The following is a 14,999-nucleotide window of genomic DNA, read 5'->3' as shown; positions in this document are numbered from 1 at the left end:
CATGTTCTTGAACTCTTTCATCATCCGAATCATGTCCTTTTGGAGGGCGCGAACCTTCTTGCTGCCCTTTTCATCATCACTGCTTTCCTCTGTTGAAGATGTGTTGTCATTTGAATCCGACGAGCTACTCTTCTTCTTTTTCGTCTTCTACTCACTTTCCAGGCTCATTGCCCGGTTCTATGCTTCAGTGTATGACGATGGCGGCACGATCTTCATCTTCTTTCGCAACTTTGGGTGTAGGCTTTTAATGAACCATCTTTTATGCAACCCATCAGCCAGCTTATTCTCCATTTTATTGATCAAGTCCTTCAACTTCCTGGCGTAGACTCGAATTGTTTCATTCTTCCCCTATTTTGTGTTGTATATTTTGGCTACAATTTCATTGTCGTTGCGAAGCAATTGAAATTCGGCAGTAAACTCCTTAAGGTCATCCCAAGTGGTTAATTTTTGGGGATCTGCATTGGCGAACCAATCAATTGCAACACCCCGTAGGGTGGCCAGAAACTGTTGGACCCATTCGTTTGTATCCGTCATTGGCGAACCAATCAATTGCAACACCCCGTAGGGTGGCCAGAAACTGTTGGACCCATTCGTTTGTATCCGTTATGCCATTCACCCTCCAAATCGTTTCGCAAGTTTTACAATGTCGGATAGGATTGGCTACTCCATCACCATCAAATTTAGGCAACTTCTCCTTTGGTCCTGCCATTCTAGCACCAACGCTTTGTATTCCGATACCAACGGTTTGCAATCCGGCACCAACATTTTGTATCTCGATACCAATGGTTTGCACTCCGGCACCAATGCTTTGTATCCTGATACCAACGGTTTGCACTCCGGCACCAACGCTTTGTATCCTAGCAGCTATGCTTTTTGGTGAAGAAGGATCTCCATTAAGCGAATCTGTCCGTTTTGGAAGTGTATCGCAAACGAAGAGTTCACTCCACGCTCTTGCTCTCTCGGCACTTCGAGTCGTGCGAGTCGATTCTCTTCCGTCTAGATTCTCTTCCCTTGGCGAATACAAATTCAAAAACTCCTCCCTTGCTTCTTCCACCAACTCCACCCACTATCGAGTCTCCTCCAACAAGTTGTCCGCGCTTCTGTGTCTGTCGGCAATCTTTTGGAACCTCCTTTTGCGTTCGGCTTGTTGTGCCAAAATTAAATTTTCTTGCATAGTACGTATTCCATCTTTTCCCTTTACCTTATTTCGATCCTTGTTAAGTTGATTTGGCATTAATCTTCATTCCTCCCTCTTTCCAGGTTCATGGGCAACGGTGCCAAATGTTTACCGTACCAGGTAAAGAAATCAATGCATACAGACAATGGATCAAAATAGCAGAACTTATATTATTCGCATACGCCAAAGATATTACATTATGCTTGATATGATAATTACAATGATCCCAAAGGGGGTATCTATACATCTCGAGGAACCTTCCCAAAGGTGTCTGTCGGCTACATACAACATGTCGGCTACATAATAAGAACCATCCCAATATTGATGCAGAACCTTCCCAATACACACCCTGTCGGCCGATATCGACGACCTACATCCTGATACCGACGACATCCATCCCGATACTGACGACATACATCCTGATACTGACGGTATACATCTTGATACCATATTTACTAGCGACACTTGCATAATATTATTAGTAGTATATGATTATGATATGATCTTATCTAACCCTAACAATTGAATATGTGTGTGTGTGGGTGTTTGTTGCATATGTTATGATTACAAGATTCAAATCCAAGATCACATTGTTTAAAGAAATATTCACTAAGTAAGATGTAACCCTAGCCCTCATTTGTTGCAATTGTGACAATAGGGAAAATTAGGAAGGGGACATTCTATTGGTTCCCAAAACTGCAAATTGGAATCCTACGAGTCTTGCCAACTCGATGCTGGGATATCCAACCGGTTATGGCCAACTTGACAGGATTGATCGATGCAATCCAAATCCCCTGCACTTCTAGCTCTACAAAACCAAGGCGGGTATACCTAATCCTAAACAAAACACTTAAGCCTAGGATGCTTATAGCAGATTGGTTAGAATACGAATGCAACAAAAGTTTTCCAAATGGCAAGAATTATAGAAATCTTTTAACTTGCAAAATACGAATTAAAAATAATGAATATATGAGTGTTTTAAATAAAAGAATAAGTAAATACAACAAATGAATATATTAATTCTTCAAAGGAAAGATATGAAACAATTGCCATCATATGGATTGCGAATTATGAAAAATATAAAGACCAGTGCTGAAGGGCGATAGAGTCAATATTACAAGTTTAAAACATACAACTTTATAAAATTCTACACACATTAATTATAAACAATTTAGTAATCAAGATGCGACGGATTAAATATCTGGATGCAATTTTAAAATAGTCTAGAATGTATTTTTAACTCTTGTGGTTCGGAGACAAACCAGACAGATTCGGAAACAATTAAATATTTCGCAATATCTATGATGTTCAATTTTAAAATGCTATAATTGATCCTGTCCACTTATCTATCATATAAATTATTTATAAAATTAAAAATAATAATTATAAAGGATGAAACTATATAATATTTCAACTCTAAGGCTTCATGCAAATAAAATAAAATAAATATTTATTACTGATCATGCCGGAAATAAAATTGCACCAAAGACACTCCTTACGGATGATCCATCCAATGCAATTTGACTCCAGAATCACATATGAATCTATTTATTCAATAATCCACAATTCACGGGCTTAGTTCAAAAAAATCATTTCTTTACCAATGAAAGAACAAAATATATCAAATTGCATGTATCTTTGGGAATATAAAATTTAGGGAATTGTGTATATGAATTCTCCCCCTTTGTTTTACATCTCCTATATTTATAAACAATGAAAAGTTGTAATCGGATAGGCATACCCCTTCATGATACCTAATTACAACTGCTTATAATAAAACTGTGGGTTTAATTGTTTTAATAAATCATAATGATTGTATACTTTGGAATAACAAATCTGCAGCCTTTGATGTAATGCTTCAGGATGGGGAACACCGTTTGGAAAATTCAACACCATGTTTGACCTGTATTTTATCCAACCACATCGAATTTGTTGGTTCCCTTCTCATAATTGTAGCGCCATTAACAATTTTGCCTTCAAAATTATCATAAGTTATAACCTGCGTTCGAATCTGCAATCTTCCTCCCGCGTACATCCTTGTCAGTGTGATGACTTGGTTCGGACTCCTTGCTCCCACAGTAAACTCCATGTCTGTAATTTTTTGTTTCACATATCAGGTTTGGTGATATCTCCGGGCACATAGCAAGCAAGCATCTTCTCATCCTTAATGCATTTGCAAAGACCTGCAATGGACACACAACAATCAATCAGATTATAATCAATAAGTATTAAATGCTGTAAGACTTCATGTAAGGATCTCCAAACAAACTCTTCAGTGCCGAAAAAGGGGAAGACTCTCAATCCCTTTTGATGAATATCTAACACTCAATCATGGATTGAGAGTATAATAATCTCCTTTCTCTGAACATACACGGACAAACACAGGACAACATTTTCTCTTTCGGATACTGCTGTACATAACCATGTTTACTATCCATGAACTGGGATAGTTATGAGATTCTGAAGATCTATATTATGCCTCCTTGTATCAGCAACATACAGGTATCATCGATAATGTTACCATGGAGTCCTCTTCTATGAACCCGAAAATTCAACTTCCAGTGATTGAACCTCATCATCAGGTACCATGGCATTTGCAAAAAAAAAAATTTAATCAACTCCTCCTTCATCTGGGTTTCAACACATAGTTCTGAAAAACATTTAACTGATCACTATAGAAAGGTTCCAAAAGAACATCTCTGTCTTATTTCAGTCTGAACATGATACATCTGAAACAAACTTTGAGGCAAGAGAATACTTATTTTTCAGGCTTCAGCACAATATACTTTTGCTCAGATAATAGGCAGTTGCTGGTGTGTAGTCTTCAACATCATCATCAGTATGGTGTCTTGTCTCAAGTTATATTACTGAATGCTGATCAATTGCCACATTTCAGTTCAACAACTATTTATTCTGTTTTCAATGAAATAAACATCATTACCTCCCATTAACTGGAATGTGGTATTGCTGAAAGAAGCCATCTTTGATATAGTCTCTGCATTGATGTATGTTTGAGAAGAGAGATGAAAATTCAGAACTCCTCTATACAGATCCTATTGCATCAGAATGAACTATTTATTCAAATCTTTGCAAACCATTTCCATAGTGTCAACATAAAACTCTGAGTTGGGAGGGATGATTCCAATTTTGTACATCCATGTCTCCTTCCATAGCTGATGTGGTTTGTAATTTATCCTTGGCACTCTCAATTATCACTTGTGAAGCCATTGTCTTATACTTACTGATTTTAAAAATAAAATATACAATTTATATTCCCCTCATTCTACATACATACCACTGCTGATTCTATAACGGTCAATCTCTGTTCACTGCTCTGTTCACTCTTATTACACCAGTATTATCACTTCATTTAATTTAATCATGGACTCCAATATATAAGTATCCCCTGGTCATAACTCTTTGAACAATCTGAACCTGCAACCCTGATACTAATTTCTCAATGGTTAAAAGTGAATGATATATATATTTACAGTGCTATCTTGTTATGATCAAAATGCTTCCTTGTTCCTGAATATTATCCAGTCATAATCATTTCATGCCCTGAATATGTTTTCAGGTTCAACAAATTTCATGAACAATAGGTCCAATATGCACAATACAACTGAAACTGAATAATTGTAAGTATGGCACACTTGAAGACGAGGATTACACTTAGTGAATATGAAGATTCTCCCCTTGGCATGGCATTTGGGACTCCAAATTTTGCAAAAATTTAGAGTTCAATCACATTCCACATTATAAATCCTAGTTCTTTCTCCACAAGGTTCATTCCTATTACTCGAGTCCTAACTGATATAAATTCCATAACTGGAGGTCAGGTAGAAGCATCCTTTTACGTTATTGCTATGAGAATAATTGAATGGTTCAATACAAGGTATGAAATCATGTGTGGTATATGAAATGATTGAATTCCAAAAGATATGAGATGTTATATTGTACGTTGGATTGGATGCTGAATTCTGTAAATAGTTTTATTTGCTAATGCAAATGTCATCTTGATATAAGAATGATGCTAAGGCACAAATTATTCAACCTAGAAGTCTACCTGGAACAGAAAAATTCAACTTGCATTCTACTACCTCTGGACCAACAGTTTATGTTCTATACAATGTTGTTAACGAATGACACTTTGAGAGAATGTAATCTTAATATAGAATCTTAGATACACCAATTCATTAGAAAGGATGCGCTACTATCCATTATACATCAAAACTGTACTTGATTGGTTAACAATTTTTGACTTTGGCTTTATTTTTCAGTCAAAAAAGTGGAGATTTACTGTTATGCTGGCTTTTTAGCAAAAGTAATTTGTCTAATATCTTGATCATGTTTTCCATCTTATTGGCAAAGGCATACTGCCATATTTGTTTGTATTGTCTTCACTTTACTGTTTTAGCTTTGACATGCCATTTATTTGATGACAGGTATTTGATATTCTTCGAGAACAATTGTGGTATAGACCAAACCCGAGAATATACACTAGACTTTTGGTCATGCTTGGCAAGTGCAGGCAATATGAGCGTGCAGAGTCACTATTTCAGCTAATGATTGATGAAGGGTTAGAGCCAAGCATTGAATCCTACACTGCTCTAGCTTCTGCTTACAGTAGAAGTGGTCTTCTTCAGAAGGCTTTTTTCATTCTTGATAAAATGAAAGCATTTCCTCAATGCCAACCTGATGTCTACACTTACAGTATACTAATAAAATCTTCTGTTGAGTTTTCTCGCTTTGATTATGTTGACATGCTTCTCTCAGAAATGTCAGAAAATGGAATCAAGCCCAATACAGTTACATATAATACAATTCTTGATGCATATGGTAAAGCCGGGAAATTCAAAGACATGGAAGATGTATTGTCAAAGATGTTGGAGAATCCAGATTCCAAGCCGGATGTGTGGACAATGAATGCAACCTTGAGGGCCTTTGGAAATAGCAGTCAGATTGAAATGATGGAAAATTGCTATGAAAAATTTCAGGGCGTTGGTGTTCAGCCTGATATAAGAACCTTTAATATCTTAATGTATGTGTATGGCAAAGAACGTTTATATGATAAAATGACTGCAGTGATGGAATATATGCAAAAATACTATTTTTCATGGACAACTGTCACCTATAATGTTTTGATTGATGCGTTTGGGAAGGTAGGTGATATTAACCAGATGGAATATCTTTTTAATTTAATGATATCCGAGGGTGTTAAGCCAGATTGTATAACACTTTGTTCTCTTGTAAATGCATATGGTAAAGCACGTGCCATTCGGAAAATCTTAAGAGTTATGCGGAAGTTAGAGAATTCCGATATAGTTCCAGACACTGCATTTTTCAATTCTGTTATGGATGCTTATGGAAGGGTTGGGGATATAGCTGAAATGGAGAATGTGCTTATACAAATGAAGGATAAAGGATGTAAACCTGATAGAATAACATTATCTACCATGACTAAAGCGTACTTAAGTAAAGGTATGTTTGACAAGGTTAAAGAACTAGAACAAAAAATGTCAAACATAGATAGATTTGGTACCTACCACCCTACTACAATGAAGTCCTTGACCAATCAATAGTAAAGTTGGTGATTTGATTCAGCTACTTTGGGAATCTGTGGAACTGTTGAAATTGCCTTCACATCCTGTCCATGGTCAATAGTTCGGTTTTCTAAATGAGAGTTTGCTTTAGCATTTAAATGCTACATAACATTCAAATGCTTCACGAGAAAAAACCTCATTGGATCCTTAATGGATGCTGTAATATTATTTTGATCTTTAAAAGAATTCCGTGAATGACTACATAATGGTTGGATGCATTCTAGGGGATGATCATTCCAGTCTTAATGGAGTATTTCCTCTCTTGGTTTTATTGTCCTCCAAGAATTCTCTCCATTGGCTCCGAGTTTTTGCTGCTGATTTTGGCAATACCTTTTATCTGATTTATCAGGAAATGTGCTTTATCATATAGCACTACTTGACATTAAGAGTTAGGGAGCTGTCTGTTTGTCAACTTCAGTTTGTTCTACTCATTTTGAGAAGTTCACATGATGTCAACTTTGTAAATGGCATTTGTTTTGACATCAACCTCACCTTTTGATTTGTATAACTATAATAATATTCTTTTTAGAAGCTCTTGCCATAAGTGGCACCTGACATTGTGTTATCAAATAATGTAATCTAGTGTTATTCAAGCATACTTTTAAGTTAACAATTTCTTTTCAGCTTTTTGCAAACATTATAGAGAAAATGAAAAATTTTAGCCCAAGTTTCCACGAGCATATATTGATCTACTATTTTAAGTGACTAACTCCATGCATCTATGATCACATTTTTCTCAGAGTGTAAAGATCAAGCATAACAACACTAGAATCTAAACTTCTAAGTTTTCTGACAAGATGCATTAACATGAACTGTCAAGATATTCTAGGGAATAAGTTGGGAAGAAGATAATGCAAATATATTTTCCTGCTTTATACCAGCAACCATGTTTCTTTTCATATCATTGAGCATATTTTAGATGATTTACAGCTAGCTAGCAAAGTCACCAATTTGTGTTGAGCTGATATTAATCAAAATTTAAACTAACAAGCTCAAAATAATTATTTTACAGTACAAGTCTCTGTGTCTCTTTATTACACCCCTCCTTATCTTTGTTACATTCCTCCTTATGACTTTGTTAATGCTTTTTACTTGAATAGTAATTTTGTGGTGAATTTACATATGGATGTAGTTTACATCATATGGCTGATTTAAAATGAGCTTATGTGAATGAAATGCTTTCTTTAATGATCAGGATATGTGATATTTTGTTTTTGACGTGTTGGTGATGATTATAAGTTATGCGCTAACTACATTGTGGTTCTAAGATGGATGAAAGATAATCCACCCTGCCTTCTGGGAAGAGAGGAGAGCATCACCGAGAGGACTACAGACATGGGAAGAGGTAACTGATGTTGTCCGGGTCTTCACACACATGTAGGTTTATGTCATCCTTGTTTGTGGTAGTGTAGTTGGTTAGTAAACCTTGCATCTTTTCTAGTATGAATTAGTTCAAGTCTAAGTTGGACCACTGATGAGTGTAGGATGTCTAGACAAAGTGCTAGTGTCGGGTCTTTTGAACCTTAGTCCATTCCATCATTTCTTTATGTAAATGTGGATCAAATTTCTTTCAGATTAGAATAATGAATTTCTTTTCAATTTTCAGAATTTGATGATTACTAATCTCAGATTTCCTATTTGCAGATATCAATCAGAAAGTTGATGATCTTGATATATGTCAAATGTGAACATAATACAAATTCAATATTAACAAATACTGAATATTTCCAAGTCTGAATTCGATTCTGGTAATACCCGATCTCCACTAGACGAAGCATTTATTGATTTTAATGCTCTCTAGGCAGATCGGATCAAATATATATATATATTATACTGAATGGACATGTCCATGAATGGACATGGTGGAGACATGTCCATTTATGGCATGTCTTATCAAATGCACTGGTTCATTTGCAAGAAGAAACCCGATCATTAATCAGGATTTGCAATGACTTAGTTCTTAAATAAATTAATATATATATGAGATTGTCAGTCATGAAGGTGATATAATCAGACTTTATCTGATTCAATATCTGCATTCAATCATGAAGAAGAACATGAAATAATCACCGTTAGTCATTTATAATCTGCAAGTACAGATTTTTCAATATACTTGGAGCTGTTATGATATTATGATTTGGTACATGAATGATAAATATTTTCAAGTAATATAATATCTATATGTATATATATATGCCAGTATACACAATGTACATACATACATACATACATACATACATATATTATCATTCATATTCTGATCATAGCTATCATACATCAACACTTTATAAGTACTTCAATTTATTTAAGTGGAGTTTAAAATATTATCAGAATCCATGAATACATGCTTATCTACAAGTATAAATGTGTGTATGGATACAAATAGTTATATATATACACGCGCTCATGCGTATGGGTACATGTATAAGTATGGACATGTATGCACTAATGGATGTAAGAGATGACAAAAGTTATGTTTTGTTCAGCGATTTGAAGTTTAGGGAATTATTTAGCGTGTAGCTTAGTTGCCAAACACATATATTTATGTTGAGTTATCCATATCTTCTTACAGTTACGTATATATCACATTGAGGAGCCTTGTTTCATGGCACAATGGAGAGGAAACAAAACCAAGAAAGACCATACTACCGCTTTTATCTCTCTCTCTCTCTCTCTCTCTCTCTCTCTCTCTCTCTCTCTCTCTCGGGCGCCCGCACGCGCGCACTAGAAAAACCTTTTCCATTCATAACTACTTTGGTGTACGGGGTTTGAAGAGAAGAAATATTGATGGCAAACTTTCTTTATTGTGCATTGAGCAGTGAGAGAAATGTGGACCAAATTATTTTTTGTTAGCGTTGTTTCAGCTCTGTTAAGTTCTACTTGCGAGTTGCAAGTGATAGTAGAAGAGCTAGATTTTGTACTTGAAGAAGCTCAAGCGAGCAACTCATAGTGGGAAGACCAAGTTCATTGTGTTGTTTGGAAGTTGGTATTTCTTTCCTCTTGCAACTAAGAAGTGAGAGGAGCTTCATTCTTTCAGTGTTGGGTATTGTTTCAGGGATGTGTTTCTTCATATGCTAAGCTGTGCCCTACATAGTTATTCTTTCTTTGAAAAGACTCTTCTCCCAGAAATATGGTAGAAATGGAACTGTGAAACTTATATCTAGCTGTATTTCCTGGAATTTCATAATGAAAATAAATGCTGAAGGCTGAAACATATATAGCAAGAGTATTTTATTTCAAAAGAACAAAACAGAAATGTGTATATTCATAGGAAGATGATAAAAGGGAAATAGAATTTTTCCTGTAAATAGTGACATAATGAGTTAGTTATGCTTGAAGAAAATGTTACTTCTTTTCAGAACAACTGAAATGTTTATCCAGACTATTATTCACTCTTTAGAACAGGGGTATTAACTAGTTTATCAAGTTGTAAGCTTAAGGTAGAAAATATAAGAATTTCATAGGTTTTAATGTGGACATACGAGTACGAGGGAAGTAATTAATGCTCACATGCAAGAGTATGACTCTGTGGGAAATATTAAAGAAACAAATGAATGCAAAACAGTGAAACCTTTGAGGATAGCAAGTAAGTTGATTCTTAATGAATCACTATCTTTGAATTAAAAATATGAGATGTTTATTGATTTTCAATTGGTTATGCTTTCTGTATGAGACATATGTTCACAAAATGAAACTTGCTAATCGAGTGGGAAACATGTCAAGAGAACTTAGGGAATATGAGAGGTCTAGAGAAAGTGCCTTTATTTTCCTTGTGGCACAAGACTCACCAAATCACAACTATGTTTAGGTTTGGAGATCTTACACGCAACTAACTTGTGCACCAAGTCAAATTGTAATGTCGAGTCAATTTCATAGAGCCTATCAAGGTTCACCGCATCAAGAAAGCTATGGTGGTTGGCCAAAGTCTGAGAATATGAGTATAATGTTAGCATGAATGCTGATGATACTCCTATGGGGGAGTATCCTAGCATTACTAGAGCATGTGGGAGAATGTTAGTGTGATTATATGTTGCATTCATGGCAGTGTTTGTCATTGATGTCAACATACTAAAGACTAATAGAATAACAGACAGGGTTCGAGGATTGAAGATGAGGTCAAGCGCAGTTGAGGACATGTTCTATAGAGTAAGTGGTTTAAGAGCACATGTAGAAAGATAAAGACTAGTGACAGTTATTCGAGATTTATAGAAGACAATATATAGACAAAGTTCCTAAGAAGTGGTTTCTGGTAATCAGGTTATATCTCCTAACAGGGTTAGAATCTGGTTAAGTGAAGTTAGACAGAGAAGGAAGACATCATGATGATGACGTTAGTAAGTGCGCGAAGTCTGAGGTCACACATGTGAAGAATTTGAGCCAACAACGTTGTGTGATTATGAAAAGATGTAATGTAATGTGTATCTTAATGAGGTCCTCTTGTAATTGTAAATTGGGAAAGCCTGAAGGCTGACTCAATTAATTATTTTGAGGACTTTGTATAAAGGAAAGTTGTTTTCCTTGTTATTAAGTGTGAGTGTGATAGTGATAAGTTTTGATTACGTATGAGTAAGTGATCTAAGGGATTAGTGTGATGTGAGTTTGTGGATCTAGTTTTGAGATCTAAGAAGTGTTTTGTGTAGTAGAGACACAATGATTATATTTGGCAAAGAGTGGTGGTAGAGATTTAATCTTTTGGTATTGTTTTGAAAGGAATAAAACATAAGCTAGTTGGACAATGAGTTCGATGGCCTTGCCCCTGAAGTTGTTAGGACAGTGGGTCCTTCTGCCTTCCACAACTCCTAACAAGATTGGAATCTCCTCACAGGGATTCAAAGTCTCCTAACATGGACTAATATGTACTGAATGTATTTCATTGGCTCCTAATATAGTCTATCCTCTTGCAAGGAATATATATATTAGTACATCATTTTGTGGGTACCACCCCCACCAGGGTTTTCCCTCTAATCAAGGGTTTCTGTAGTTAACAAATTTGCTTTTATTGTGAATGGTTATCTTCTTATGGTTATTGCATTTGTTGATTACATGTTTAAGATTTAATAAGGTTAACAAAAGTTGTTTTAATTGCATAATTGATTCACTCCCCTTCCCCCCTCCTCTCAGTTATCTCGGTGGACTTTACTTTCTAACAATTGGTATAAGAGCATCATGTCCTTGAAAAAAAAGCTTAACAACTTAAGGAGATCTATGGCGAGTCATTTCAAAAAGTATAGTCTAAAGTTTGATGGAACCAACTATGACAGTTGGAGGAGAAAATGAGGACACATTTGCTATGCACGAGTCTAGGATATTGGCTAATTACTAAGGGAAAGAAAGAAGTGATTGATGAAGAAAAGCTTGAAGATTGTGCTAAAAGACAGAGAAAATTATTCATGTAACATATGCTTGCCAGGGAAGCACTTTTGTTAGCACTTCCCAAAAATGAATACTACCAAATAAAATCCTTTAGATTATCAAATGAAATTTGGAAAGCTTTGGAATCTACTTATGAAGGTGATAAGCATGCTAAGAAGGTTAGATTATAGAATTGGATATGTTTGTTTCAAGAAGCTAAAATGGTGGAAGATGAATCTATAAGAAGCTATTTTGGTAGGATATCAAAAATTGTAGGAATTAAGGCTTGTGATGTAATGGGGAAAGTTTAGGGTAGACTACCTAGTGTATGCCACTGATCCGCACTAGGATCTTGGTGTTCTCCTAACACCTAGCTTGGTCTATAGGATCTCCTGCAACTTAGAACATCCCATGACCTGCCCTAACCTTCCCACCAAGTGAAATGATCAAATCTTGCACCATGATTCACTTATCCTCCTAGGAATGCAATTCTTCTAAAATGTGTATGTAGGTCTACTAGGGTTCCACAATAATCCCTAGTCCAACCAAGGTTTTGATGAGTTTTAAGGTGCTATGGGAACAAGTTTAGCATGCTTGAACTAATAGTGTTAATGGGTTCATACCCGATCTCTAGGTTTATTCACAATAGGGCTACTAAGAGAGCCCCTAATTAGGCCTCCACCTGGATTTATAGGGCTAATAACTCCTTACCCTTAGAGATTCAACACACCTGGCCTTAAGAGAAATTACTTCACAAAGTTCAAACTTAGAGATTTTTGAGGTCTTAGGCCACCAAAAGGTCATACAACAGATATGGAGAAAATGAGGGTTTTGGAGGGTTTATATGGCTGCCCGCTATCCCATCTTTTTACACATCTTCCACACTTCATCAAGGCTCCTCCTCTGCATGAAAGAACCTACTCATAGCCCTCTTGAATCCCTCAGAAGGGCAAGTCTTGAATCTTCTTGCTTTGTTTTTTTGAGCTCCTTCTTTGTTGATTGTCCCTAGCAGGGCATTGCCTAGCTCGCTTAGGGCTTTGTCAAAGAATTCCTTGCACTCACTTTCTGGGCCCTTGCTTGCATAATGTTACACATTAGGGTTTGTAGTCTTGAAATCCAAAAGACCATGGAAATCCCACGGTGAAAACAAGACTTACAACCCTTTCATTATTGACAACTCCAAAACTGGCAGCAGACAGGTACTTTTGAAGAAATTTACAAAAACCTTCCAAAACTTGATCACAAATCTAAACTAATGCATGGAAAATGGAGAATACACAATATACAAACTACAACATGCAACAAAATGACAATAACAATGTGATTTGCCTCCAAACAAAGCTAAAAACCAGTAAATGTTGTTCTAAAAACAATCACAGTCTGCTATATGCATTCCAACAGTATGGACTCGTACATGAAATGAATTGCCAACCCTTGGTTATGGTTCCTCCAAGCTTAAATAGGTTGCTCCTTGGGGTAGAGATAGGTTTTAGGGCTTTTACAAAGCCTCATTTCAAAGTAGGTCTTTTGGCAACAATTGGAAAAAGTTGCTCAACAACTTTTAAAAGTTGCTAGCAACTTTGGAGCAATTTCTATTGCTTTGGTAGTATTATTTTGATCCACATCTCAAGACCATGCTAGGCCTTCCCAAAACATCCTTGGGTGTGAAAACTTCACTATCTCGATTCATCTAAGGATCCCCCAAACTCATAATGACATCTCTTCCATATGGTGGCATATTTTACATAATATTGCATTGTTTATGCACTTTGGTCTTCCAAGCACATAATCCCCTTTGGAAATTCTACTAATGCACACATATGCCCAAATGTATCAAAGACTCCTAACATTCCTAACTCAACCTTTCAACAACCAAAAAAAACTAAAAATGATACCAACCCAAGCTGAAGATACCATTCTCACAAAGACCAAAGAGGAATCTTTACAACCTATCCTAGCTTGGACACACAAGCATGAGCTATATGCTCTTATTGTATTCACATACTCCTCTAAGAAGTTCATCACACCAAAAATGAAATGGTGGGAGCCTTGGAAGGGTGCTCCTACACCATACTCCCCCCTCACCACAAACTAAGGCACTTTGGGGTCAAGAAGAGCTAGATCAATGCCAAACTTCTTGAAATGTCCTTCCTCAACCCAAGTGGCTTCAGATTCAAGCCGATCCTTCCATTTAATCAAATGTTCCATATAAACTTGATGCCTTGTAGCTTTCTTCACCCTGGATTCCAATACTTTCTTTGCTTTGGCTAGCTTCTTCTTGGGCATTGCATTAGTGTCAAGGTCTTGTAGGACCCTTGGTGGAGCTGCACTTTGCTGACTGATTTCTTGCTTAAATTTGATCAACTCTACAACATTAAATACTTGTGAGATGGCTAGGTCTAATGGCAAGTATCCTCTCCATATTTAGCTAGAACCTTGCATGGGCCAACTCTCCTCATTTGGAGCTTAGTGGGTATACCTTGTTGCATTCTTGCTTTGTTAAGGTGGACCATGACATAGTTCCCAATCTAAAACTGTACTTCTTTCCTCTTCTCGTCCATTTTGGCCTTGAGTCTTTGAGTGGATTCCAAAATAGTTTTCTTCACTTGTTCTTGAACCTCTTTGATAGTTTGGGTAAAATCTTCAGCTTGTCCACTTTTTAACTCCATAGGACCTAAGTCTCTTAACTCACTCACTCCTCTAGGATGTCTTCCATACACTATCTCAAAATGACTTCTTCCTGTGGTCCTGTTAACACTATCATTATAAGCATATTCAGCTTGAGATATAACAAGATCCCAAGTCTACCCATACTCCTTTGTTAAGCATCTTAACAAGTTCCCAAACACCCTATTGATGACCTTAGT

General features: G+C 36.3%; 1 protein-coding gene across 1 annotated transcript in view; it reads left to right on the top strand.

Moving 5' to 3' along the window:
- LOC149580360 (uncharacterized) overlaps positions 1-7,403 on the top strand; it is a 39,838-nt gene extending 32,435 nt beyond the window's left edge. The window contains exon 2 of the mRNA XM_089790445.1: positions 5,623-7,403. Within this exon, the coding sequence (XP_089646571.1) occupies positions 5,623-6,759 (1,137 nt within the window). The 3' untranslated portion in view covers positions 6,760-7,403. The remainder of the gene's footprint in view (positions 1-5,622) is intronic.
- The last annotated feature ends 7,596 nt before the right edge of the window (positions 7,404-14,999 follow it).

The sequence above is a fragment of the Cupressus sempervirens genome, chromosome 1, assembly GCF_028749045.1.
Source record: "Cupressus sempervirens isolate cs-2001-9-10 chromosome 1, ASM2874904v1, whole genome shotgun sequence".
NCBI lineage: Eukaryota > Viridiplantae > Streptophyta > Pinopsida > Cupressales > Cupressaceae > Cupressus > Cupressus sempervirens.
This window is presented reverse-complemented; position numbering and strand designations above follow the sequence as displayed.